A 27413-nucleotide genomic window follows, 5' to 3' on the forward strand; every position below is an offset into this window, starting at 1 on the left:
TCAGTGACAACTCAAAGGGAAGAAGATGTAGTGTAGTGGGGTTAACTTCAGTGACAACTCAAAGGGAAGAAGGTGTAGTGTAGTGGGGTTAACTTCAGTAACAACGCAAAGGGAAGAAGGTGTAGTGTAGTGGGGTTAACTTCAGTGATGACTCAAAGGGAAGAAGGTGTAGTGTAGTGGGGTTAACTTCAGTGATGACTCAAAGGGAAGAAGGTGTAGTGTAGTGGGGTTAACTTCAGTAACAACGCAAAGGGAAGAAGGTGTAGTGTAGTGGGGTTAACTTCAGTGATGACTCAAAGGGAAGAAGGTGTAGTGTAGTGGGGTTAACTTCAGTGATGACTTAAAGGGAAGAAGGTGTAGTGTAGTGGGGTTAACTTCAGTGACGACACAAAGGGAAGAAGGTGTAGTGTAGTGGGGTTAACTTCAGTGACAACTCAAAGGGAAGAAGGTGTAGTGTAGTGGGGTTAACTGCAGTGACGACACAAAGGGAAGAAGGTGTAGTGTAGTGGGGTTAACTTCAGTGACGACTCAAAGGGAAGAAGGTGTAGTGTAGTGGGGTTAACTTCAGTGATGACTTAAAGGGAAGAAGGTGTAGTGTGGTTAACTTCAGTGACGACTCAATGGGAAGAAGGTGTAGTGTAGTGGGGTTAACTTCAGTGACAACTCAAAGGGAAGAAGGTGTAGTGTAGTGGTGTTAACTTCAGTGACAACTCAAAGGGAAGAAGGTGTAGTGTAGTGTGGTTAACTTCAGTGACGACTCAAAGGGAAGAAGGTGTAGTGTAGTGTGGTTAACTTCAGTGACAACTCAAAGGGAAGCAGGTGTAGTGTAGTGTGGTTAACTTCAGTGACAACTCAAAGGGAAGAAGGTGTAGTGTAGTGGGGTTCACATCAGTGACAACTCAAAGGGAAGAAGGTGTAGTGTAGTGGGGTTAACTTCAGTGACAACTAAAAATGAAGAAGGTGTAGTGTAGTGGGGTTAACTTCAGTGACAACTCAAAGGGAAGAAGGTGTAGTGTAGTGGGGTTAACTTCAGTAACAACACAAAGGGAAGAAGGTGTAGTGTAGTGTGGTTAACTTCAGTGACAACTCAAAGGGAAGAAGGTGTAGTGTAGTTTGGTTAACTTCAGTGACAACTCAAAGAGAAGAAGGTGTAGTGTAGCCGGGTTAACTTCAGTGACAACGCAAAGGGAAGAAGGTGTAGTGTAGTGTGGTTAACTTCAGTGACAACTCAAAGAGAAGAAGGTGTAGTGTAGCCGGGTTAACTTCAGTGACAACGCAAAGGGAAGAAGGTGTAGTGTAGTGGGGTTAACATCAGTGACAACTCAAAGGGAAGAAGATGTAGTGTAGTGGGGTTAACTTCAGTGACAACTCAAAGGGAAGAAGGTGTAGTGTAGTGGGGTTAACTTCAGTAACAACGCAAAGGGAAGAAGGTGTAGTGTAGTGGGGTTCACTTCAGTGATGACTCAAAGGGAAGAAGGTGTAGTGTAGTGTGGTTAACTTCAGTGATGACTCAAAGGGAAGAAGGTGTAGTGTAGTGGGGTTAACTTCAGTAACAACGCAAAGGGAAGAAGGTGTAGTGTAGTGGGGTTAACTTCAGTGATGACTCAAAGGGAAGAAGGTGTAGTGTAGTGGGGTTAACTTCAGTGATGACTTAAAGGGAAGAAGGTGTAGTGTAGTGTGGTTAACTTCAGTGATGACTCAAAGGGAAGAAGGTGTAGTGTAGTGGGGTTAACTTCAGTGATGACTTAAAGGGAAGAAGGTGTAGTGTAGTGGGGTTAACTTCAGTGATGACTTAAAGGGAAGAAGGTGTAGTGTGGTTAACTTCAGTGATGACTCAAAGGGAAGAAGGTGTAGTGTAGTGTGGTTAACTTCAGTGACGACTCAAAGGGAAGAAGGTGTAGTGTAGTGGGGTTATCTTTAGTGACAACGCAAAGGGAAGAAGGTGTAGTGTAGTGGGGTTAACTTCAGTGACAACTGAAAGGGAAGAAGGTGTAGTGTAGTGGGGTTAACTTCAGTGACAACTCAAAGGGAAGAAGGTGTAGTGTAGTGGGGTTAACTTCAGTAACAACACAAAGGGAAGAAGGTGTAGTGTAGTGGGGTTAACTTCAGTGATGACTCAAAGGGAAGAAGGTGTAGTGTAGTGGGGTTAACTTCAGTGATGACTTAAAGGGAAGAAGTTGTAGTGTAGTTGGGTTAACTTCAATGACAACTCAAAGGGAAGAAGGTGTAGTGTAGTGGGGTTAACATCAGTGGCAACTCAAAGGGAAGAAGGTGTAGTGTAGTGGGGTTAACTTTAGTGACAACTCAAAGGGAAGAAGGTGTAGTGTAGTGGGGTTAACTTCAGTAAGAACGCAAAGGGAAGAAGGTGTAGTGTAGTGGGGTTAACTTCAGTGACGACACAAAGGGAAGAAGGTGTAGTGTAGTGGGGTTAACTTCAGTGACGACACAAAGGGAAGAAGGTGTAGTGTAGTGGGGTTAACTTCAGTGACGACACAAAGGGAAGAAGGTGTAGTGTAGTGGGGTTAACTTCAGTGACGACTCAAAGAGTAGAAGGTGTAGTGTAGTGGGGTTAACTTTAGTGACAACTCAAAGGGAAGAAGGTGTAGTGTAGTGTGGTTAACTTCAGTGACGACTCAAAGGGAAGAAGGTGTAGTGTAGTGGGGTTAACTGCAGTGACGACACAAAGGGAAGAAGGTGTAGTGTAGTGGGGTTAACTTCAGTGACAACGCAAAGGGAAGAAGGTGTAGTGTAGTGGGGTTAACTTCAATGATGACTTAAAGGAAAGAAGGTGTAGTGTAGTGTGGTTAACTTCAGTGACGACTCAAAGGGAAGAAGGTGTAGTGTAGTGGGGTTAACTTCAGTGACGACTCAAAGGGAAGAAGGTGTAGTGTAGTGGGGTTAACTTTAGTGACAACGCAAAGGGAAGAAGGTGTAGTGTAGTGGGGTTAACTTCAGTGACAACTCAAAGAGTAGAAGGTGTAGTGGGGTTAAATCCAGTGACAACTCCCAAAACACTGATATTTGAAAGTAGGCTTTCTCAGAAAAGACTAGGAATATTTCTAGAACAGTTTGTGAAACAATCCCTGTGGATAGAGAGTTAAGCATGTGTGGTGTATGAAGAGTCCAGGTGAAGGGTTTGCTGTACCCCTCCTGGTGTCTGTAGAGAACAACAGCAGTTGTTAATGTATCAGAAGTCTTCACTGTACGTCTGTAGGCTGTAGCTTCCACAATGTTTTATGTGTATCCTTCATGTGAAACTATGATGACTTAGAGCCTCGGTGACCTACGATTTGAATTTGAATCATGTATATATAGGAAGACTCATAAATGTAATGTCTGTTAACTGTCTAGTGGTCTTGTTAATCATGTATATCTATACTGTCAATTTCCTTGTACTCATCATCGTCATAACTATCTTATGTGGGCACAAGATTGGATTTTATGTATCATCGTAACAGATTCACACACCTGCTCAGCTTCAACTTGTCTATGGTATCTGCATTGTATATTTGCTGTTGCCATGGTTACCATGTAACCTTTACCTACCACTGAGTATCAGTTTGTGTCATTCTGCTTTCATTATATTGAATTTAGCTGTTTTGTAGTGCTGTGTTAACTCGTAGCATATATAAGTTGAGAAAAGTGTCCAGGTCTTGATGTGTAAGGTTTCATTCAATACATGTTTGTCCTGGAAATGGATTCGTTATAACATGCTGTGGGAGTTTTAAAACACTTTGGTAATTTCATCATTTGGTGGTGTTTCCATGACAACAATAAAATCAAAATTGGACTCCATGACTAGCTTTGGGTGACTTTGGCAATAACTTGGCATTTGAAATCATGCAATTTTCCGATTCTCCAAACCTTAACAAGCATGGTGAAGGTTGTTTTCAAATAGCAGCTGCTATGTCAGATATATTCAGTATGCCATGTGAAATATTAAAAAAAACACTTTATGGAATAATATTTTCATGACAACTACTTTGCTTTCAGGTTTTAACCCTTTGTGTTGGGATAGCCATTCTACTAGTCTCAATGATAGTAGTATATTTTGTCAACGGGAGCGCAGATGTAATATTTAGCACTGGCTCGAGCCAGACGCCACAAAGTTGATGAAAGAATATAATGTAAGCCCGAGCGATGATGTCTCCAGAACCGTAGACCTTGTGGTGACTGGGTACATTCTCAGCATGGCTTCCTTATTAATTTAACCTTCAACTGCCAAGTACTGCACTGTAGTTCACTTAATATAGTTCAGTAAAGCTTTTTAAAATCTTTTCTAATTTTTTAATTTTGGGAAGTCTTGTCCAAGTCTTTTCACATTATTCAGCATCTGTTGCCATCTGGAAACTTATTCTCTTCCCCATTCCTCATGAGGTGAGGTGAAATCGGGTTTCATGTCGCGTCCAAGATTACTGCACTTTATATAGCGACGTGTGTGTGTGTGTGTGTGTTTGTGTTTTGTAATGTCTTTTGGTATGAAACAACCGCTCTCCGAACAGATGCCCTACCACTAGGCCATGGAAACGATTCCCATTCCTCAATAACTGCAAAATAGTTCAGGGTATGTTTTCAAGAATTAAACCTTATTATGTAAAGTTGAATTGTCATCCTTGCAACATAATTAACAGTATACCCTTGTTCTTATTTTTCACTGTTGAGGATGTAGGTTTCATATTTACTTATTAATGATGCTGATGCTGATCCTCCGCTGTTGATAGTCACAGGCTCAGAGAACTAAAACCTGATCTGGAGGAGTCCTGTAGATGCCCAGCTACTCTGTGACATCACCTGAATACTTGAACCCAGGAGTCATGCCACCTGAATACTTGACCCCAGTAGTCATGCCACCTGAATACTTGACCCCAGTAGTCATGCCACCTGAATACTTGACCCCAGTAGTCATGCCACCTGAATACTTGACCCCAGTAGTCATGCCACCTGAATACTTGACCCCAGTAGTCATGCCACCTGAATACTTGACCCCAGTAGTCATGCCACCTGAATACTTGAACCCAGGAGTCATGCCACCTGAATACTTGACCCCAGTAGTCATGCCACCTGAATACTTGACCCCAGTAGTCATGCCACCTGAATACTTGACCCCAGGAGTCATGCCACCTGAATACTTGACCCCAGTAGTCATGCCACCTGAATACTTGACCCCAGGAGTCATGACACCTGAATACTTGACACTATGAGTCATAACACCTGAATACTTGATACCTGAATACTTGACCCCAGTAGTCATGCCACCTGAATACTTGACCCCAGTAGTCATGCCACCTGAATACTTGACCCCAGTAGTCATGCCACCTGAATACTTGACCCCAGTAGTCATGACACCTGAATACTTGACCCCAGTAGTCATGACACCTGAATACTTGACCCCAATAGTCATGACACCTGAATACTTGACACTACGAGTCATAACACCTGAATACTTGACACCAGTAGTCATAACACCTGAATACTTGACACTAGGAGTCATAACACCTGAATACTTGACACTAGGAGTCATAACACCTGAATACTTGACCCCAGGAGTCATGACACCTGAATACTTGACACTATGAGTCATAACACCTGAATACTTGACACCAGGAGTCATAACACCTGAATACTTGACACCAGGAGTCATAACACCTGAATACTTGACACCAGGAGTCATAACACCTGAATACTTGACCCCAGGAGTCGACACCTGAATACTTGACACCAGGAGTCATGACACCTGAATACTTGACACCAGGAGTCATGACATCTGAATACTTGACCCCAGTAGTCATGACACCTGAATACTTGACCCCAGTAGTCATGACATCTGAATACCTGACACCAGGAGTCATGACACCTGAATACTTGACCCCAGTAGTCATGACACCTGAATACTTGACACTACGAGTCATAACACCTGAATACTTGACACCAGTAGTCATGACACCTGAATTCTTGACACTATGAGTCATAACACCTGAATACTTGACACTAGGAGTCATAACACCTGAATACTTGACCCCAGTAGTCATGACACCTGAATACTTGACACTAGGAGTCATAACACCTGAATACTTGACACCTGAATACTTGACACTAGGAGTCATAACACCTGAATACTTGACACCAGTAGTCATGACACCTGAATACTTGACACTATGAGTCATAACACCTGAATACTTGACCCCAGTAGTCATGCCACCTGAATACTTGACACTAGGACTCATGCTGTACGTTGTGTGGTAGATTAGGGAACTTGGGGGGTTTTGTGACAACCCGTGTACTGTGCTGTACGTTGTGTGGTAGATCAGGGAACTTGGGGGTTTCTGTGACAACCCGTGTACTGTGCTGTACGTTGTGTGGTAGATCAGGGAACTTGGGGGGTTCTGTGACAACGTGTGTGCAGTGTGTTGTACGTTGTGTGGTAGATCAGGGAACTTGGGGGGTACTGTGACAACGTGTGTGCAGTGTGCTGTACGTTGTATGGTAGATCAGGGAACTTGCGGGGTTCTGTGACAACGTGTGTGCAGTGTGTTGTACGTTGTGTGGTAGATCAGGGAACCTGTAGGGTACTGTGACAACGTGTGTGCAGTGTGCTGTACGTTGTGTGGTAGATCAGGGAACTTGTAGGGTTCTGTGACAACGTGTGTGCAGTGTGTTGTATGTTGTGTGGTAGATCAGGGAACTTGTAGAGTACTGTGACAACGTGTGCGCAGTGTGTTGTACGTTGTGTGGTAGATCAGGGAACTTTAAAGGGTACTGTGACGTGTGTGCAGTGTGTTGTACGTTGTGTGGTAGATCAGGGAACTTGTAGGGTACTATGTCAACATGTGTGCAGTGTGTTGTACATTGTGTGGTAGATCAGGGAACTTGTAGGGTACTGTGACAACGTGTGTGCAGTGTGTTGTACGTTGTGTGGTAGATCAGGGAACTTGTAGGGTACTGTGACAACGTGTGTGCAGTGTGTTGTACGTTGTGTCGTAGATCAGGGAACTTGGGGGGTTCTGTGACAACCCGTGTGCAGTGTGTTGTATGTTGTGTGGTAGATCAGGGAACTTGCGGGGTTCTGTGACAATGTGTGTGCAGTGTGTTATACGTTGTGTGGTAGTTCAGGGAACTTGTAGGGTACTGTGACAACGTGTGTGCAGTGTGTTGTACGTTGTGTGGTAGATCAGGGAACTTGTAGGGTACTGTGACAACGTGTGTGCAGTGTGTTGTACGTTGTGTGGTAGATCAGGGAACTTGTAGGGTACTGTGACAACGTGTGTGCAGTGTGTTGTACGTTGTGTGGTAGATCAGGGAACTTGCGGGGTACTGTGACAATGCGTGTGTGCAGTGTGTTGTACGTTGTGTGGTAGATCAGGGAACCTGTAGGGTACTGTGACAAAGCGTGTGTGCAGTGTGTTGTACGTTGTATGGTAGATCAGGGAACTTGTAGGGTACTGTGACAAAGCGTGTGTGCAGTGTGCTGTACGTTGTGTGGTAGATCAGGGAACTTGTAGGGTACTGTGACAACGTGTGTGCAGTGTGTTGTACGTTGTGTGGTAGATCAGGGAACCTGTAGGGTACTGTGACAACGTGTGTGCAGTGTGTTGTACGTTGTGTGGTAGATCAGGGAACTTGCAGGGTACTGTGACAACGTGTGTGCAGTGTGTTGTACGTTGTGTGGTAGATCAGGGAACTTGTAGGGTACTGTGACAATGTGTGTGCAGTGTGTTGTACGTTGTGTGGTAGATCAGGGAACTTGTAAGGTACTGTGACAACGTGTGTGCAGTGTGTTGTACGTTGTGTGGTAGATCAGGGAACTTGTAGAGTACTGTGACAATGTGTGTGCAGTGTGTTGTACGTTGTGTGGTAGATCCGGGAACTTGTAGGGTACTGTGACAACGAGTGTGCAGTGTGCTGTACGTTGTGTCGTAGATCAGGGAACTTGTAGGGTACTGTGACAACGAGTGTGCAGTGTGTTGTACGTTGTGTGGTAGATCAGGGAACTTGTAGGGTACTGTGACAACGTGTGTGCAGTGTGTTGTACGTTGTGTGGTAGATCAGGGAACTTGCGGGGTACTGTGACAAAGCGTGTGTGCAGTGTGTTGTACGTTGTGTGGTAGATCAGGGAACTTGTAGGGTACTGTGACAACGTGTGTGCAGTGTGTTGTACGTTGTGTGGTAGATCCGGGAACAGAGGGCAGACATTGGTGTTCCATCATCCCATAGTTACTTGGTCTGCATGACACACATACTTTCAATATGACTATTTTACCATTAGCTACACCTCCAGAGGCTGTGAAGGAGAAGTCCCTCTAATCTGGTGTATCCAGAAGTAGAAGGAAGGACCCCCACAGTGGCTAGTTGATTCTACTCCCAGAAGCATAAGATTCAAGTTATTTCTCCGACTTAAACCATGTTATAGTTGGTGTATTATTTCTCTATAATTTGGCACAATGACCAATAGGTGCAACAACAACGTGGCATCATCCTAATGGTTGATGTAGTGATATGTGTATCTTCCCCTTTATTGATATGTTTGTTTGGGATCTCCCCGAATGCAAAGGCTAAACGTTTCAGTAGTTGGCAACAGGTAGTAGATAGTGATTGTATATTTGTTGGGTGGGATGAGTATCAAGGGAGTCATTGTATATTGACATCTGGGAAGTCCAGCTTAATGAGGATGTACCACAACAAAGCCACTCTACGATTCTGAAGTCTGTATGTGGTGTTGGCCATGAGTGGCAGTTGTCTCCCTTAGATAGTAGTCACGTGGAAATGAAGTGTAAAATATATCACTCTTGTAATGGCCACGAGTGAATCTTTTGCATGTTATTTGACCACCTACAGACATGTTCTTGCTTTTACTAACAGCATGCTGGTTTTTTCTCTGATCAGGATCAGTCAGACTGGGCTACTTTTTTTCTGGACATAAGATATATTTTTTAAATAAATCACGTCTTCCATAACAAATTTAAGATGAAAATATATATATATATGAGATTATCAGTTACAAGGAGGCCATGACAAGATGTTTCTTTTGTCAATAATTTCAAATTTTATTGAACATTTAACACAGAATGGAAGACAATATCCAAAGTCATTGTCCTTGTTTGGTGTTGATGAAGAACAAGCTGAGTATAATAGACTGATGCAAACTCACGCTGACAGTCTGACTTGCTCCAGACTTTGGGAAGCTTTAGATGTTGTGTTGTGACAGTTGTCTGTTGTTTAGCAGCAAGGCAGGCACAGTTTGTATAGTTGGTGGAGTGGGTTTAGTTCTGTAGAATTTATTTTAGTTAGCTCTAGCTGGTGTAGTTTGAGCAAGGTGTGGGAGAATCATCTGTGTGTCCCAGTTAACGTGTCCTATGGCCTACATTTTGTTTATTGGTATATTCGAGTACTTGTTGTTCATTATGTATTTAGTGATGAAATATCATTCATAGCCTCTGAATATAAAATATATATTTCACAAGAGTGAAATTTCAAATGCAGGAACTGTTTTCTATGTTTTTCAGACGAAGATCATTGACAAAATACATTTCTATATAGAACATTTGTCCAATCTTGTCAAATAACATGCATATCAGATCATGTGATAAGTGGGGCATTTTCACGTATTGCCAGCCTCGTGATAGTGATGTCTCTTGGACTACTTGTTACGTACTCAGCGTACGTTATGGATTAGCGTTATTGGACCTGATAAGCCACGTGTGTGTGTAGTTAATAAGCTCTGATGCATAGTTTACCTTGAAATGTTCTGTCAAACTCAATTTATAAAGGTGATGAACGAGATGTAAGGCTGACAAAGCTAGAATTGAGACTATCAGACAGTATGTAACTTCAGCCTGAAGTAGTTATTGTTATTGTGTAAATATGATGATAAGAACAAGCTGCTGTCCCCATTCAATGTTGTGGAATTCTTAGTCTCACACTCTAGGTGTTTCCAATGGCTGATAAGTTGTTCCAGTTCAAGGGTAGGGCTACTGACATTAATTTGGTGATGCATTAAGTTCCTGATTTCTGGTATTGCCCACTGCCACTACAGACAGATCATAGCCTTCTCTGTGTTACTGTTAACATGTCTAATATCTTGCAATTGAAACAAAATCAGTTTTTTCCAACTAAGCCAACCTTACAACACAACTTACATTTGCAGTTTAGAACTCATTGACCCAGACACTTTATGTTTTAGTAACCTTGCCATGTTGTTTGGGTTGTGAACTGTAAGATTAGAACATGTGTTCTACTATTGCTGACCTATGACCTGACTGTGCATCACTCACCTCATCAGGTCCATCTCCATAATGCCTTTCAAACAAGCTGGCTTTGTCACGTCTGTCTCTCTGCCTACAGAGCAGTGTGTCGGAAAAAACTTTTATATAATCCTAAATATACTCTTTCTTGCCAATATTACATATGGTTCATTTTTTTCGAAATAGAGGAGTTCTTATTGTGTGTAATTTGTTCAGAATTTGTGCATATCAGTGTTTGTCTAAACATTAAAACCTGTGAACATTTTGATCATGAAAATATATGTTTGCTTTTTTAACATATAGGATGCGTCTTAAAAACGTGGGTGACCTTCACCTTTGATGAAATAACAATGAAAAGAAATGAAATTAATTTATAGGATAGCACTGAGTATTATTACATATTATTCATTAAGTTTTGTATTAACTGACGAAAATATACTAAGAGATTAATATTAAAGTGTGGTGTATGTTGAATGTCATACAGTGTTAACGATTGTGAACAAAACAGTACGCTGTTCTTATCATCATATCCTGAGCATGTGACTTGATTGTACTGGAACCATATCATCTTTCTGGTCCTTCCCAGCAAGACTGTTTAAACATACTTCTTATTGCTTGAACATTTTCTGTTTCAGACAACAACTTTGAGCCTTGGGGTTGTGATCATGTTGGTGTCTTTTGTCATCGTGTACTTTATCAATGAGCAGTCGGATATACTGTTCACACACCCAACATCTAATAGATATTACACGTATTGAAACTAGGTCAAGGTCATCACCAACCCAATTTAGTTCTCCACTGAGGTTGTCACGATGGGTCAAGGTCATCTTGATTGCCTAGGTCACATGTTGCCATCTATATTTCCTTAACAATGTTTATGACTCAGTGATGTTCAAACAGTTTATGAACCAAATTTGTTGTAGGCTGTAAGCCTTTTGTAAAACTCACTAGCCATCAGATGTAAGTTCAGAGGAACTGTGAAGCTTTAATTCTCAAAGGTCACCCTGAAGGTCACTTGGCATGCTTAGTATGTTGAGGTATGATTACATTATTATTATTCACAATATTGTCGATAATTCATAAGTTTGGCCTAAGTTAACAATTTAAATATATATATGTTAATATTATTCGAGTTAGTGAACAAATTTAGTAGTTAGAAGAAAAACCCAAGGTAGCTCAATTTAGAAGTGAAATACAACTTTTGTGCCTTTTTTTACCCTCTATTCTCTTATTTTTGTTTTATTTCACTCTCCTGAGTATACTGAAAGTTTGGGTAGCTCTTAATAAGAGAGTTTTGTCCACTTTTACTTTTCTGTTATTTCGACCATGAACCCAAGAAAATCTCTACCCAAGAAGATGAAAGCTGCATGTGAATAGATGACACATTCAAGCATTCACCAATGACGAGCTGGTCCACAGCTGGTAGACTGGCTTACCTTGTGCAGTGTGCTAGCCATGCTGTGGCCGGGGTCTGACAACTGTGTTGGATGTTCTGTGCTGGGTGATTGTGGACCTCTGCCATGCTTGAAGTGACCCTGGGGAATCTGGCAGTCCTGGGACTACAGCAGCCGTCAGGCACCAGGCAGGAGGAGCAGACAGTTAGCCGAGATTAGGACTGTTTCAAAAGTCTGGCTTCTATGATTCAGATCAGAAATATGCTTTTGGCCACACATTTTTTATTTTTCCATTTCACGGCCGCCGCTACTGAAAATTGGCCGGTCTAAGAAATAAATTAAACATTAAGATGTTTATTGTCATATGTCTCCCACTAGTAATATAGACCCTCTTCTGCAATATTAAATATTATATATGAATTCCATGTCTACATCACTATCAGGGATTCAAGAGGCCAGCTGCAGTTTTAACTCCACATCAGAATGACATTCATAGAAATAAATGAATAAATGACATTTATTTTATTTTATATTGGACTGACCTTGTGTGGAAAGCTGGAATAAATCCGTGAAACATAAACTTAAAAGAGTGTGGCCTTATGGTAATGGTCTGTTTTTGATTCTAATAAATATCTATGACTAATGATAACTGACAATAAGTTTTCTCAAGTTCCATATCTTCCTAGAACATTCCAGTCTTGTAGGGGGACCATTTAGAAGTAGAGGTGTAGTCGTCGCTGTGTTGTCACCTGTGTTGGTGTAAGTGTGGCAGTCGGTGTGAGAAGTAAAGGCTGCACCCTTCTGTGGAATTCAGTGGCACACAAATACTCAATGATGAAAACTTTAACTTTCTTATTGTCGTGATGATACAACCAACAGAAGATAAGGGATGCTGTATTCCGTCAGCTCACCTCATCCCCTTGCTACAAGTCAACATTGAGGATGCCTGCCATATATAGTGATGGTAAACTAGAGATTGCTTGTAGTGACGAGGCAAGAGAGTTAACTGACTATAAAAGCATGTGCACCGCCAACTTGTGGTCGACAGATATTTCCCAAACCTTTTCATGTTTTTAATCAAGGTGCTCGCATGATTTGGTGCACTTCACAATGTAAGATCCGTTTTATCTCAATATAGATCTTGATTATCGATCAGATCATCTTGACTGGGCACAGCCATTTTGTTTGAAACAAATGATGGTGATGGAATCCGATTGGTCCATAGAAGAGGCTTATTTACTCGTAATAACCACTGGTGGCGCTACAATCGAGCCCAGGAATTCCAGCCTAGATCAGCAAGGCTGGCAACTGGACTTTTATAGTCAGTGCCTCTTGCCTCTTGCCTCAGGAAGATGTATTCCCTGCTGAGGTGAAGTTGTGACACTGCCATCTTGCCAAACCATCACCTGTGGAAGAATTTACTTGACTTCTAAAATGTTCTTGCCACATATAATCTTGACTACATCTATAGATACTGGTGTACACTTGCTGCGTAGTAGTCTGTGTTTGTCTCAGTGAGGAATAAGCTCGGAAGACTCGCCAATGTGTGTGTGGCCTTTGTTATGTTACCACTTATCATGAAACAAGGTGCGAAATCTTGAGTGCATAAATCAGAACAAACTAACTTAACTAGTCCTGCAAGTAAAACACAAACTGCTTGATAGCAACAATGTCTTTAACAGGTAGGGTCACATTGAACATGACCAATTTCAAGCTAAAACAGTGCAAAAGAAGTATTGCAGCTCAAGTATCACGTTATGTATAGCCACACCGTGGTGCCGTGCTGAGGTTGGACGATTCCGTTCAGAAGAGACGGGAGCAAGCCTTGGTTCAGGGCTTTGAATTGTCACATACTTGTGTGAGCATGTCGCTTTCATGGCCAATGTGGCTCGAGTTGATTGGCACTCCACGCTCACCTCTGTGATAGTGACACATAGGATGGTGCTGACCAATACATGCATGAGGTAGAATACGGTGACACCTACAGTGTGTGGTAGTCATGCAAGGAGCGGTGCCGGACCTCACACCACTACACTGGTGGCATTCTCTTTGTGACTGTTGGTTGTACATTCACCTTGAAATGTGTGTCAATCAAATTGTATTGAGTGCTGACAAGGTTGGGTTACACTGTAAATATCCTAGTTGTTGGAGAAACAAAATACATTGTGATATTAATAGTTATGACCCAGTGATATACCCCTGCTACTGCTGCTGTTTCTGTTAAAACAATGTGTAATATACAAAAGAAAATGTAGATCATCATTTGAGTTTTATTTGGGGGCGCTTAAGATTACTTTTTACAGATTGGTCTAGAAGTTGGTCGTGGGCGCTTAATATGGAGAATACAATAGATTTATATGTACACATGATTTCAGTTACTTTTCGTTAAGAATAAAAAATTCAGACTATATTTTCCTGATCAAGTTATGTTTAAGGTTTATATATCAACAAGATTAAACAAGAAATAGTTTATTCCAGAAATGATGATAGCATCGGGATGTTGGGACTTTCCTAGAAGTGTTGATAGTGTGTTGTATAATGTCCTCCTGTGTTCCTCCTTGTGGAGGACATGTCAGTGAAGGTGGACAGATTGAATACTTAACTGCTTCAGCTTGATGTTTCTTTTTCTTTGCACAAAACATTGTATTGTAAACACTGATTTCTGTTGACACATTTGAATGCTGGTGATTGTGTTGTCATAGCAACAAGTGTTGACCTAAGTATATTAAATAACAGCGCATTGTCTGTGTCCGATGAAGTCGTCAGGCTTGTATTTTTATCACACAATCTTACTTTTTATTTCATTGACAATCGTGGGAAGAAAAATATTTTTCATAAAGTGTGCATGAGGTTTACTCATTGTGTACGAGACCCGTGAAGATACGGGTAGAACAGGTCTTCAGCAACCCATGCTTGTCTTAAGAGGCGACTAACAGGATCGGGTGGTCAGACTCACTGACTTGGTTGATGCATGTCATCTTATTTCAATTGCATGGATCGATGCTCATGACATTAATCACTGGTCCAGACTCGATTATTTACAGACCATCGTCATATAGCTGAAATATTGCTGAATGCGGCGTTAAACAACAAACAAACATTATGTACCACTAGTATGGCGGTGTGTTTGTCACGTGATGGAACTTGTAAATATATTTCATGGAAACTGCAGCTTATTGTTTTCAAACTTTCATACATAATTTTATTTTCATCTTTTAGTTGCATACACAGATTTCTTTGATCATTTCTCTTACTGTATTTTATTTTATTATAATACTCATAAATGTGCCAAGGTTTAGTGATCTATTTAAAAACATTTTTGGTGCGTGATTTTAATATTGTCTGCTAACACCTTGTGGCTATGAGATCAGAAATAAGTATTTTGTTAAAATGATTATATTGTCATGGGCAATAAGAAAGTAAAACATGCATCATGATTGAATTTCTTTCCTGGTTAATGCCAGAACAGCTGTAGAGAATCCATTGTCACCAATTTGTATTGTCTTGTCTGGTGTGTGGACATGTAGGTTGTACATTTTATCACAGAATGGAAACATTCTAAAATACCTTATCTCATAAACAATATAATAAAATATGCCTGATCAAAATTATTTTGTTTGCTTGGCTGCAAATTATATTTGAGTGAATCATTGTCAAGTGACAAGTGAGTGTTGAGTGGAGAATGGTTGAACCATGTTCTTGTACATTCCAGCATTCAGCTATGTCATTACATCTTTAAATTAAACATCTCACATATGTATATATTTTTTGCCATTAAAGTGTATGAATCATTGTTGAAATCCATTTTGTCATGACAAGTCACTGGATCGTCTTCATACTATTTGTGTTGCCATGGATTTAAGAAAAGAGTTTAACTGAATGTCTCTCATTGTTAAATGACAGTGTATATGTATTGGTTTTGTTGTGTTATTATGTATTGGTTTGTATTGTAGTAATTTTATGTCAGGCTTTGTTTAAAGTTATGTTTTCAATTACCAGAATGTGTTTTGCTATTCAGCTTATTTATCGAATATATGAAGTAGTAGAATTTTCATTGTATTTATGATTATTACACTAATGACTAGTCTAAGAATCTTTCTTGGTTGATTTTTTTCAAATGAAAAGAAAAGAAAAGTATTTTTCTTTAATCAGGTTCAAAGGAACTAATTTAGATGGCGATGTTTCAGTGGAAGCAGAGTGACAGCTTCATGGTGCTGGGGTTCTTATCAGAGAGATGCTGACCAAGATTGAAGCTTGGGGTTAAAAAAGAGTAATTTAATGAGAAAAAGAGTATTGTTAATAGTACCATTATGCAGGTTTTCGTTTCGACCTTATCGTTAGGCCTGGATGTACTTGAAACATTTGTACATGCATAGATGCTACTAATATAGCCCCATGTGACAGCATCACTATTTGAAAACTCTTTGGTAATTAAAAATTACATTTACTTATGAAACATTTATTTCAAGCTGTTATTTAATAACTGTATTGCAGAAATACAATGAGTTGTTTTTAGTTTGAGTGTAAATGCAATTAGTTCCCTCTGGATTGCTTCACATGACTGGTGCATTAACAATTTGCTCTCCGTGATATTTTAAGCATGTAATTAATTTGTTGACAAAATTTCAAAAATCAATATTTGAGGACAAGTGTTATTATAGACCCTAAGTCTAATTATTATGCCAAAAGCGTAATGGTTTGTATATCTGCTATAGTAATGGTACTTGAAATTAGGGATCTACTTATTTCGAATCTTTAAACATCTGTAACTGTTTCTACACATACGGTTATGGCTTCCATGCTTAAATTTCAAACAGTTTCATGTTATGTAAATTAGTTTCTCATTATGTATACCTTATGTCTATTTTGTACGTGATCATGTGTAAATATCACATTTTATGGAACAAAAAAATTCTCATGTAAATAAAATATCACATTGTCCTTGAGTTATGGTCTTTGATGGAAAGGACAGGGTCTACAAGATGTGATGGAGAGCCTGCTGCCAGCCTTGTCGCTACAGCACTCACTCGGCACACCCACATGGCTTCACCAGACTTGAAGGCTGTTCATGATAATGCTAAAAGCAGAGTGACAGTATGTTTGTGTTGCTACAGTTACATGTGTTACTGTTCACAAATTCACATCAGAATTATTTATTGAACTGATAAGTGCAGCACATTCAGCTTGATACCAAATTAAAACATTGTGTACTGGAATAAGTACACACATCGGCAGGCCCAGTCGTTCAAGGCGTGCTGCTATTCCCTGTGTAGTGCTGCATTGCATCCCTTAGGTTTCCACTAAATCACTTCAGGCTTTCCTCCCACATTGAGCGGACAGAGTGGCTTTGAACAGTATTTCAGTTAATCAGTGTCCATGACTGACACTGATTAACTGAAATACTGTTCAAAGCCACTTCAAACCCAACTCACTCACTCACTCCAGACATCAGCCGTCCTAAAACAGCTCACAGTGCTACGTTCTTACAGCAAATTGAGCATTTGCTATCTGTGCACTGCCACAATGAGACAAGACATGGGGACGATGGTGAACATTTAATTGCAGTAGGTACAGTTACAACAGTGTAAAAGTAACACATAACAAAGATGACTAAGAAACTGAGTTTCTTGTGGTCTATGGACCCGGCGTGTCCAACATGGTGTGTTCGTACTGGTCACACACACACAACACCTCCCTGCTGTACACATAGTTGTCACATAAAAATAAATAACATCAAACTCAAAGCTCTACAGTTACCTTGGAAATTGCTTACCTTGTACATAATTAATTATTTATATTCAAAAAACCATTTTAGCCTGGCACAAAGAAAACTTATTGCTTAACATGGCTTCTTAATTTTATTTGTTGATCAAAAATACAAAGCCAACCAATGTTTGGGCTGACCTATCGTGAAGACATAGTGACAAGGGAAATACTTCCTTAGTCTTCTTAGTCAATCAGAAAGATGTCATTAATTGTAGTAGTACTAACTGTGACTTCAGCCACTACCCTAATGCCCAAATCTAGTAAAACCATGTTCGGTCTGGTAAGCTCTGGTTTAGCCTATAGATTGGTACTAAAACCTTCTGAATGTGATGTCCATAGACATGTTTGAACATTTGACATTTTTGGCACAGACTTTTACTGGTTGAACAACAAAATGTAGTTCAAAGTATTTACAGACATTATGTGTGTGGAATTATGCCCATTTGTGAAATAAACTGGAGGAGGATCTCGGGTTTCTATACACTTGAATTGCTTCTTTTGGAAAGTACACAACCCACTAAAGATGGGGTATCAGGCTAAATCTGATGCCGTAGACACACAGGAAACCAAGAGGCATCCGCCTTCAGGTGCTTGTCACAGATTTCTCAGTGCCTGTGAACTGACAGTCTTATTTTTAGGCATTCTAATTTTTCATTAGTTGGTTCACAAAACCAGCAAATTAATTGAAGTTAGAAAAATTTGAAATTATTTTTTAAATGTTTTGAATGGGTCAAAATTCACAATTAAATGTGTTGTCCCAGGAACATGAAACTAATGTAAGTTACAGCTGTTTGCACAACGAATACCACCCATTTAGAAACTGATGCCTCCTTTAACTACCTGTGAGTATCCTGTATGAATACCCTGATGGACACACTGATTGATGTTCCCTGGTGTACCAACAGGACGGAAACTGCTGAAACTAGTGTCAAACCATAAACTCAATGTTCTGCCAAGTTTAATCTTGTTCTTTATTAGGGAGGGTATTTTGTCAATTATTTTCCCCTACCTACACTGAATTTTGGGCCAATCTTTTGTGAACCAACTACTAAAACAAAGAAGGCTTCATACTCGTAAGATGTTCTGTGAGTGTTTATGCCAAGACATATTTCTACAGATAACTAAGCCAGCTAGTAACTACACAGACAGATTGTGGAACAGCCAGCTCATTTCAGACTATAATGCAATCAACATAAGACACACATCCACATTAGTATACCGGTATGTACGCTAGTCAAAATAAAAATCACTGTTCAACTGTAAAATGCCTTTTCATCCAGAACAATCATATTACATTCATGTATTTGTATTTAAATTTTATACATATTCTAAGTTTCATATACTGTGTCAGATGTCCAAACAGTAGTATGTAGCACAGTAGCTCACCTGAATAAGTAGTCCACAGTCTAACATGACAACAGACTGCCATTTAAGAACAGTTGCTGCCAGTATTGCTACTTAAGTACTTTCTGCATCAATACTGAAGACAAAAGTGTGAACAAGTAACTAACAAGTCACTATTTTTCTAAGTCTGCAAGAATAAATGTACTATTGTAGAACATTGTTACAATACACAAAAGTTTCATCTCCGAGCCTCATAAACCTTTCAAGGATAATAATTTTCTAATGCCACAGAACTGTTTCACCAAAAAAACATTTAAATCTTAATGATTGAAAACGATATAATGTCATGAGGGGAACCATACATACCAGAGTTCAGCTTCCTCAGTCTGGCAATGTCACAGATGTTTACAGAGAAAATGCATTTTGAGATAATTTCAGAGCATTACATTATATTTGGGGCAGAAATTGCTGAGCAGTGGCCATCAATACTTTTTTTTCCAATATAACTGTTGTGGTGGCCATATTGAAATTCAGACTAGAGCCTGTTGAACAACTTCAGTGGTGAATCAATGGTGGGAACAAGCATGTAATGGTTACAGTGTGAGAAAATGCATTTTGAGATAATGTATGAAGGGCATATTTTAAAAGTGCAAAGGTCAAACCAAGATCAAAATAAGATTTAGCGTAAGATGGAACACATGTGTTGAGCCCACTACCAACTACACACATACCAAATTTCAGACCATAGGAAGTTTCAGCTTTCAGTATGTTTGAAGTACCAAGGTCAAATCAAGGTCAAAATTTAAAACATCACAAAAAACAGCACACATTATGTATGCTGAGACCCACTACAAACTAAACATGTACCAAATTTCAGTAATTTTGTAAGAAATGGCCATAAAGGGTTTTTTTCAATATGGCTGCCTTGGAGACTTTGAACATTTTGAACAAACTGGGGTGTCATCATTGGTGGGAACAAGAATGTGAAGTTTTAGTTTCATCGTTCCAGTGGCTTAAGTCAGGTGAGTTAAAATGTAGTTCTCTCTAAATGAGAACAAAATCCCCAAGCAGATTTACAGCTAGAAGTGTAAGACCAAATTTGGCCAACCCTTACCATGCATATGATGAAAACATTTGCCATAATCATAATACTGGACTCAGATTCTTTAGGATTTTGAAATATTACAGAATAATAGCCTTACAAGTGAAAACAAAGTGAGATGAATTCAACTTAACATTCAATTCATGCATTTTAATTGCCTTATTAGGAAGTCTAAGTATATAATATACATGACACTAAACAAATGTGGGTGATACACTATCACTTCTGTAAAAGGACGATCTCATTAAAATCAGATCTTTTGTACAAATTAGACACCTCCCTCAGAGGTAAAAAATCTGATTTTAAATAGATTAATAAAATGATAGTAAACTAGAGTACAAGGGGTATGATTGTACTACAGTAATTACTACAGCAATATGAGATTACAAGAGACATAAAGCGACACAGAGACATGCTTGAGCAACAGCTTCACCATGATGGAGTCGCCATAAACTCAAGTCGTACTCAAAAAGTAGAGAAATTGAATTGCAAAATACTAGAACCTTAAAAATCTAGTGCCACGGCATTAGTAGATACTTGAATTTAACTGCATGTCTGCAATCATTTGTTTGTTGTTTAATGCTGCAGTCAGCAATATTCCAGCATGGCAACCTTTAAGATAATATTGCCAAGACAAACCTGTAGTATTACAAGTAATGTCCAGATCTGTCAGGGTACAATGACACAACATCAACCCAGTCACTGAGCCCGACCACAGGCTACTGGGGAACAAATCTCACCTTGTGCGCCCATGGTGTTGGCAACATGTCGATAAAAACAATCTCAATTAAAATCAGATCTTTTACACCTATTTGATACCCCTCAAGTTGATACCTTTCTCTGTCAGAATCTGACAATGAGAAAAATTTGAAAGTGAAGGATTTGTGTGCTTTTGGGCTACTCCGATGTCAGCTTTCTAAAACAACTCAGCTTTGTCAAACTGGAGGATCACTTAAGGGGTCAGTTTTACTACAGTTTGTTGTAGGAGAAATGAAAGCACACCTGGGGAAATTCTGAGGTCACTGACTGTAAGAAAGGACAGGGTGTTAATTATCCACAACATTGTGCAACCACTATTATTCCCATTCGGAGCTGCCTGTTCATTTTTCAGTATACAGAAATCAGATATGCTGCTTGTTATACTTTGCTGACTTGTACGGACAATTAATCCTCCACGATGATTGGCTGATCAGAAAGTTCACATGATAATACCTGCCATGCAGTGACCTGATAATACCTGCCATGCAGTGACCTGATAATACCTGCCATGCAGTGACCTGATAATACCTGCCATGCAGTGACCTGATAATACCTGCCATGCAGTGACCTGATAACACCTGCTATGCAGTGTTCGTCAGATCTTTATGGAGAGGGCTATCAAATCAGAGTGAAAGATCTGGCGTTAATGAGATTGTTGTAGGAATTAAGCAGCCATTCACAATAGCAACTGAACATGTATTTACATTGATGATATATAGACAAACAAAAGTTGATAAAATCTCCATTATATTAATGTAACAAAAGCTGGTTGATGGTTCCCACAAGCCTGTGAACACGTATGGCACTGTGATACACGATGGTCCATCTGGTCAGTGCCTTGGACTGAGTCACTGGGATCTCTATGCAGAAATGTCACAACCACAATCTGAGAGCGGGTGGGGTGGGTGGGTGTGTGTCTATTTCACCCATGATTCACATGCTGCTGACTTGCAGGCAGAGGTCGTCGGAACAGCAGAACATGGGGCTCTGCAACAGATCATCACAAGTCAAAAGAACTGTGGTTGGTTTTTCAAATGGAAAAAAAGTGAGAAGAAATAAAACGATTTATTGCAAGCAGTTTTACTGATAGTGGGATCTTGAATAGAATATACTTAAGGGGTCCTAGGGTTCTTGAGGTTCACTCCTGTATTTGAATCTGGTGACTCTGGTGAATCTCCTAAATCTTAAACTTTTAATCATTAGGGCAAAGGTCCCCTTGCCCTTCATTCTTAATATGTAACACTGTGTGAACATTTATTACAAACTTTTAAAGGAGCATCATCAGCATTATATCAGTTCCTGCCGTATTCCGTGATTCCGTGGTCACAGAATATTTTGCTGAAATGACCAGTCAGAAGGAAATATGCCTATCTTGCAGAAAATCTATCTTTTAGCAGAACTTGTGAAGAATTTTGCATTTATCTGCCACAGAGTTCGTCAAATACACTGCATAATTTTAACACGTGAATAAAAAGCTGTTTTTAACGAGTAGGACATTTATTGAAGTGAAGTGAAGTGTCAAATAGATGCGAAACTATGAAATTCACGAAAACTAAGCTTAAATGCTCACAGAACAAGGGCAAAAGTGAGCGTGGCTGACTTATACCCCCGACCCGCCTAGTGTGTCAGTAGTTTCAAACTAAATAGCTAGGATAGGGTTAGGGTTTGAAAAATTCATTAAAAAATGGAAAATTAATAAAAACAATTTTTTTCTTTTGACTGTACCCCTCCATATGACACAGATTATATGTAGTAAGTTTGAGATGAATCCACTGAATAGTTTAAGAGAAATCACGCGGACAAAGTTTTCGGACGGACGTTAGGGTTTGAGGTGAGGTGAAATGGGGTTTAACGTCGCGTCCAAGATTATTGCACTTATATAGCGACATGCATGCACGTGTTAGGGTTTGAAAAATTCATAAAAAAATAGTAAAATTATTATATAAAAAAAATTCTTTTGACTGCACCCCTCCATATGACACATATTATATGTACTAAGTTTGAGATGAATCCACTGAATAGTTTAAGTGAAATCATGCGGACAAAGTTTTCGGACTGACGGACGGAACCTTGGTATAACTATATATAATTATCAAAATTTGGTTGTAGAATTCACAAAAATAGACTCCAGAATTTTGATTCCCTAGGCTCAACCCTGTAGCCACACACAAAAGCTGACAACCCTCATTCAGTGATATTACATCCTAGCAGAGCTCCAAATCAACCATTAGTTCCAGACTAATCAAATTCAGGAAGGACTAGTGATAGTTCCTTGTGGACTACCACTTTTTCCATTTGGGTTGAGTGAGTGAGTGAGTTGGGTTTAATGCCACTTTTAACAGTATTCCAGTTATATCACAGCGTGTCAGCTTAATGTGGGAGGAAAGCCCAAAGTGATGCAGGTCTCAGACGTTGACCACTTCGGTGAAACCCACGAGCACGGGTATGGTGCTGACAAACCTAGAAACATAATCGGGGTTAACCGGGATTCGAACCCACAGGGACGCAACTCTGCACAGCGAATCACGGTGCCTTAGACGACTGGGCCACCCGTGCCCCCCTTTCATTTGGCAGTTGACAACTCTGGATCAGATCATTTTTGCGGACTAGTGAAAATAAAAAAATAATTTCTATCTCTGCCTAACTCAACAGACAGAACCATTACGATATGTCCCACACATGATATGGTGTACAAGTTGTGTAAATAGATATAACAAGATAAGGCCTTGTCAAAAAAACACTTTTAATTAGGAGTGTGTTTCAATGCATATAAGAGTGAAAGTAAGTTGGATACGTTTTACTAAATAAATGTTCTCAAGTTGTAATAAATTGAGAGATTGAGTTTGGTTTAGAGCCGCTTATAACAACATTCCAGATATGTCACGGCATGTCAGCTGATTGTGGGAGGAAAGACCGAAGTGATGCTGGTCTCTGAAGTTCAACGCTTTAATGAAACCCAAGAGTACAGGTATAGTGCTGACAAACCTAGAAACATAATCAGGACGAACCGGGATTCAAACCCATAATCATAGGTTTCTGGTGTGCCCAAGGGACACAACTCAGCACAACAAACTGGGAGGCCTTAGACGACTGGGTCACCCGTGCCCCCGATTGTCTTCATGTGTACACGTTGCCTATGTTAGATTGTTTCATGAGTCCTGTTTCCCAACAAATTACAGTTGTATACATCCCTGACTGCTCCATGCAGATATCCAGTCTGCCCCTGGCTCTATGTCTATGTCTAGCCAAGCAAGGTTATTTTCTTTATTTGGTTTCCAGATTCTGCTGACCCACAGAAATGAAAACTTGATAAACTGTTTTATCAGTGTTATTCCAGCATATATGCCTAATGCAACTGTGTACATGATAGGTTAAGCTACAAGACAAGCCTAACACTGCACACAGCAACATATTCACATAACATTTGAAGACCAAACATAATCTGAATTGTTGTTTTTTTATTTTCTCAACACTCAACTTTGAAAACTAAGAAATAAAAAGTCTGGCCTAAAAATATCTTTCCATAATAATTGAAAACATACTGAGTTGCAGATTGTGTTTGGAGAGGTAGTGGAGTGTGGCGTGTGTGCCTGGTTACCTGGTGAGTGCATCATGTAGTGTATCCAGCCTGGCGACTGCTGCACTCCCAGGTTTCTCCACTCAGTCTCCGTCATCAGGTGGTTCTTGGGCACCTGCTTTGCTATGTCAGACGGCAGAATCACGTGTCTGGGGATGGCAAGACAATGAAACAGAGCATTTAAAGGATCATTGTGTGTACTCTTCAGTGTTTGAAGTTATGGGCTCCCTGAGGTCTCTCCTTAGGTATTAAAACCTAAGGACTCTTAAATCTCTAACTTTCAACAATAGGGTTATAACAAGGATCCCACGACTTTCATGCTGAATTTCAAAAACTGTTCTTGATATTTTTACTCACGAGACACGACAATGGTCCCACTTTTCAAGATTTATGGTAGGATCAAATTGTCCTTTCAATATTAGAATGGCTCCAGTTGTACATTCGAACACATAAAAAAAAATCAGGCATGCCCAAGTGCACTGGACCTGTTTTTCAGGTGAGCCATTTTCAATTTAGGTGTGCCTTGTCTACCAAACCCGTGAAGATCCGGGTTAGACTTGGTCTTGAGCAACCCATGTTTGTTGAGACAGAGGACTAACAGGATCAGGTGGTCAGGGTCGCTGACTTGGTTGAAACATGCCATTGTATCCCAATTGCATAGATCAATGTTCATGATGTCAATCACTGGATTGTCTGGTCCAGACTCGATTATTTACAGACTGCAGTGATATAGCTGGAATATTGCTGAGTGCTGTGTTAAATAACAAACAAACAAACTATATTTCCTAATATTTATAACAAAAGGCAGCTAATCCATTAGACAGAGATCTAAGAGGCTTAGAAAGTTTTTTCCTTAAACATACTAATGAACTGGTTATGATCATCATCATACTCTTTGCAAATTTGGCAAAATATTAAATTTTTATCCCTGTCACATATTAACCACAATTTGTACTTTGGAATTTGTACCTCGTGAATACCAAATTTGTTCCATTTTGACAAATAGCGATCCTCTCCTAGGTTTTTCACAACATTTAACACAAATTACTACCTATGTAATTAATTTATGATATTGTGATGGCCATCACGAAGAATATATAAATATTAATGTGTCTTTATTATAAAATATGTAAGTTATGACAGCTTGTAAAAATTAGAAATATTTCCTAAATATTTCCCTGTTGTATTTTTGATGGTTATATGACAGTGCACGAATTATATCATAATTATCCTGTAAACTGTAATTAGTTTTGCAGGTATATATCAGTATACTTTTGCCAACCTCGTTTTCACGTAATTCAATGTTTTGAATCCCGTTTTGGTAAGAAATCTATCAGAGGATCATAGCATGCTTTTATAGAGCTTCATGGCACACCGTTATCTCGTAAAAATAATCATATGTCCATGCCATCATGTTACGCATATTGTTTAGGATGTGCCAGTACCTCATAAGCATCGATGTCAACAACGTGCCTGTCAAAACGATCTTGTTTACTTGTTTCAAGAGTTTTGCATTGACCGTAACTTTTGAAGAATTCATCGTTCTAAGCACACAGTTACGCAAATTAACCATCAGATACAGATTAATCATACCTTTGTTCTTCAACAAACAGATCACAATCACTTGGCAGCTTGATATTTATCCATATTTGTGTGAATTTGTGATCAGGGCTGAGCTACGTGTTTCGCCGACGCCCGCCATTTTAACTTTGTGACAGCTAGCCTAGGTCGCGATGAAGTTACTGAATTTGGCTAATGCTTAGCATTTGCATTATAAAGTTTATTTAATCTAATGAACTATGTCCAGAGGAACCCAGAATCGTATTTGATGATATGTCAAGACGTGTATTAAAGTTACTGTTAATTCTGACATCAGGAACTATGTAATCTTCGCTGATGTATTCATGCGCAGTATTTAGCGTCACTATTTATGAACATGTTTCTCATAAATATGACATCCAGTGCTTCTGTCAAAGCATACCAGTGGCCAATTTGTGTTATTAAACGTCCTATGCATCAGATAAATTCCAATTGCCTCCTGACATTTGTAATCTTCCTCTTTGAATTGTCCATCGTAATTCCCAGTCGATGTTGCTTGTTGTTATTACGTCCTCTCGGCAGGCAGCAAGGACGTAGCTTCGACGTAGCAGGACGTAATTGTTTATCTTGTGATATTGGAAGGCAATTAGTGAATCAATTAGACAGAATTCATTGATTGGTATAAATACTCATTTTTATACCAAATTACCTCCTGAGATGGTTTGCCTTCCTCTTTATTTCAGTGATTTTACATTGTGAAAGTAGATCCCTCAAAGGAATAAGGACGTAAAGAGACGTAATTTCTCGTAATTTGATTGGTCAATAACAGACATGTGACCATTTTCTCACACCTATAAATACGATGAGATCCATTCTGGGTCATTCTGACTTTGGCAGTCTAAAGGTCAGTTTCAATCAAAGGGCAGATAATTCAGCCCAAAAGTTCCCCTTGTCCTTATGTAATCATTTCTATAAATAGACTGCATTTTTGAACACAGACACAAATTGCTATCTGAGTAACTGTAAAGTCATCCATATATATATATTAATAGCAGTAAACTACCATTATAGTTACAGGCAATAATTATTTTGCCCTGACACTGGTCCTTACAAATAAACCTTAAAGCTCAGAGGGATCTACTTATTTGGAAGCATTGTGTTGTCCATATAAGGCATTGTTATACCCACATGAATAAAAACTAATTATTCATTGGAAAGAAGTGTTTTGACTCTCAGTTACATCCAGACTTCGAGGTTTATCAGAAGTTCGGGTCCGGGCCGCTACAAACTGGTGTCAGAAGTGGGATGTTTATATTTTTAAACATCCTTGATACGAACCAAGGGACTTACAGTTAGGACCAGTGACAAGATGGCTACAGTTTCATCTCCAGACGCAGAAGTTTCTTTTGACAAGTGTCATCAAACCACAGCAGAAGAAGGACAAGGGGACATATCTTTTGAAGAGGAGACACTTGATGAACTGTATGAAGAGGCTGAATCACTTGATGAAGAGCCAAGCAGATCCAATGGCGAGGTCAGAGTACACCATAGAGATGATGCAACACCTAGGAGACCAATGGTCATACCTAGAAGAAGAGTACCCTTCACAATCAGGCCAGATTTCTATGATGGGACAACAGACTGGGAGGAGTACCTGTCACACTTCAAGAATTGTGCAGAACTCGGTGACTGGC

At 39.6% G+C, this 27413-nt stretch overlaps 2 protein-coding genes and 1 long non-coding RNA gene across 6 annotated transcripts in view; 1 reads left to right on the plus strand and 2 right to left on the minus strand.

Moving 5' to 3' along the window:
• The window catches only part of LOC124125633 (nicastrin-like), a 47155-nt gene extending 30582 nt beyond the window's left edge, over window positions 1-16573 (plus strand). Inside the window, exons 15-16 of one of the 2 annotated variants that reach the window (XM_048398371.1) lie at window positions 3994-4127; window positions 10874-16573. In XM_048398371.1, coding sequence (XP_048254328.1) covers window positions 3994-4113 — 120 coding nt within the window. In that variant the 3' untranslated portion in view covers window positions 4114-4127; window positions 10874-16573. The remainder of the gene's footprint in view (window positions 1-3993; window positions 4128-10873) is intronic. The other variant, XM_048398370.1, reaches the window with a different exon arrangement.
• Window positions 4738-6399, minus strand: LOC125381532 (uncharacterized PPE family protein PPE54-like). Of its 3 annotated transcripts, XM_048398372.1 has the most exons (4): window positions 6080-6399; window positions 5227-5376; window positions 5002-5181; window positions 4738-4791 (listed from the first exon to the last, which is right to left on the minus strand). In XM_048398372.1, exons 1-4 carry the CDS (start codon window positions 6222-6224, stop codon window positions 4775-4777), a joined length of 492 nt encoding a protein of 163 aa, XP_048254329.1. In that variant the 5' UTR covers window positions 6225-6399; the 3' UTR covers window positions 4738-4774. The 3 variants fall into 3 exon arrangements, 1 of the variants encoding a protein (XP_048254329.1); XR_007221858.1 differs by lacking the exons at window positions 4738-4791; window positions 6080-6399 and having other exon boundaries at window positions 5126-5151; window positions 5227-5364; XR_007221859.1 differs by lacking the exons at window positions 4738-4791; window positions 5002-5181; window positions 5227-5376 and adding an exon at window positions 5967-6004.
• A 599-nt stretch (window positions 16574-17172) lies between the features above and the next one.
• Window positions 17173-21517, minus strand: LOC125381533. Its single transcript, XR_007221860.1, has 2 exons — window positions 21107-21517; window positions 17173-21056 (listed from the first exon to the last, which is right to left on the minus strand). It is a non-coding gene; the product is annotated as an uncharacterized LOC125381533 (long non-coding RNA).
• Between the last annotated feature and the right edge of the window lie 5896 nt (window positions 21518-27413).

Source organism: Haliotis rufescens, unplaced genomic scaffold (assembly GCF_023055435.1).
Source record: "Haliotis rufescens isolate VD_foot unplaced genomic scaffold, xgHalRufe1.0.p SCAF_18, whole genome shotgun sequence".
Lineage (NCBI taxonomy): Eukaryota > Metazoa > Mollusca > Gastropoda > Lepetellida > Haliotidae > Haliotis > Haliotis rufescens.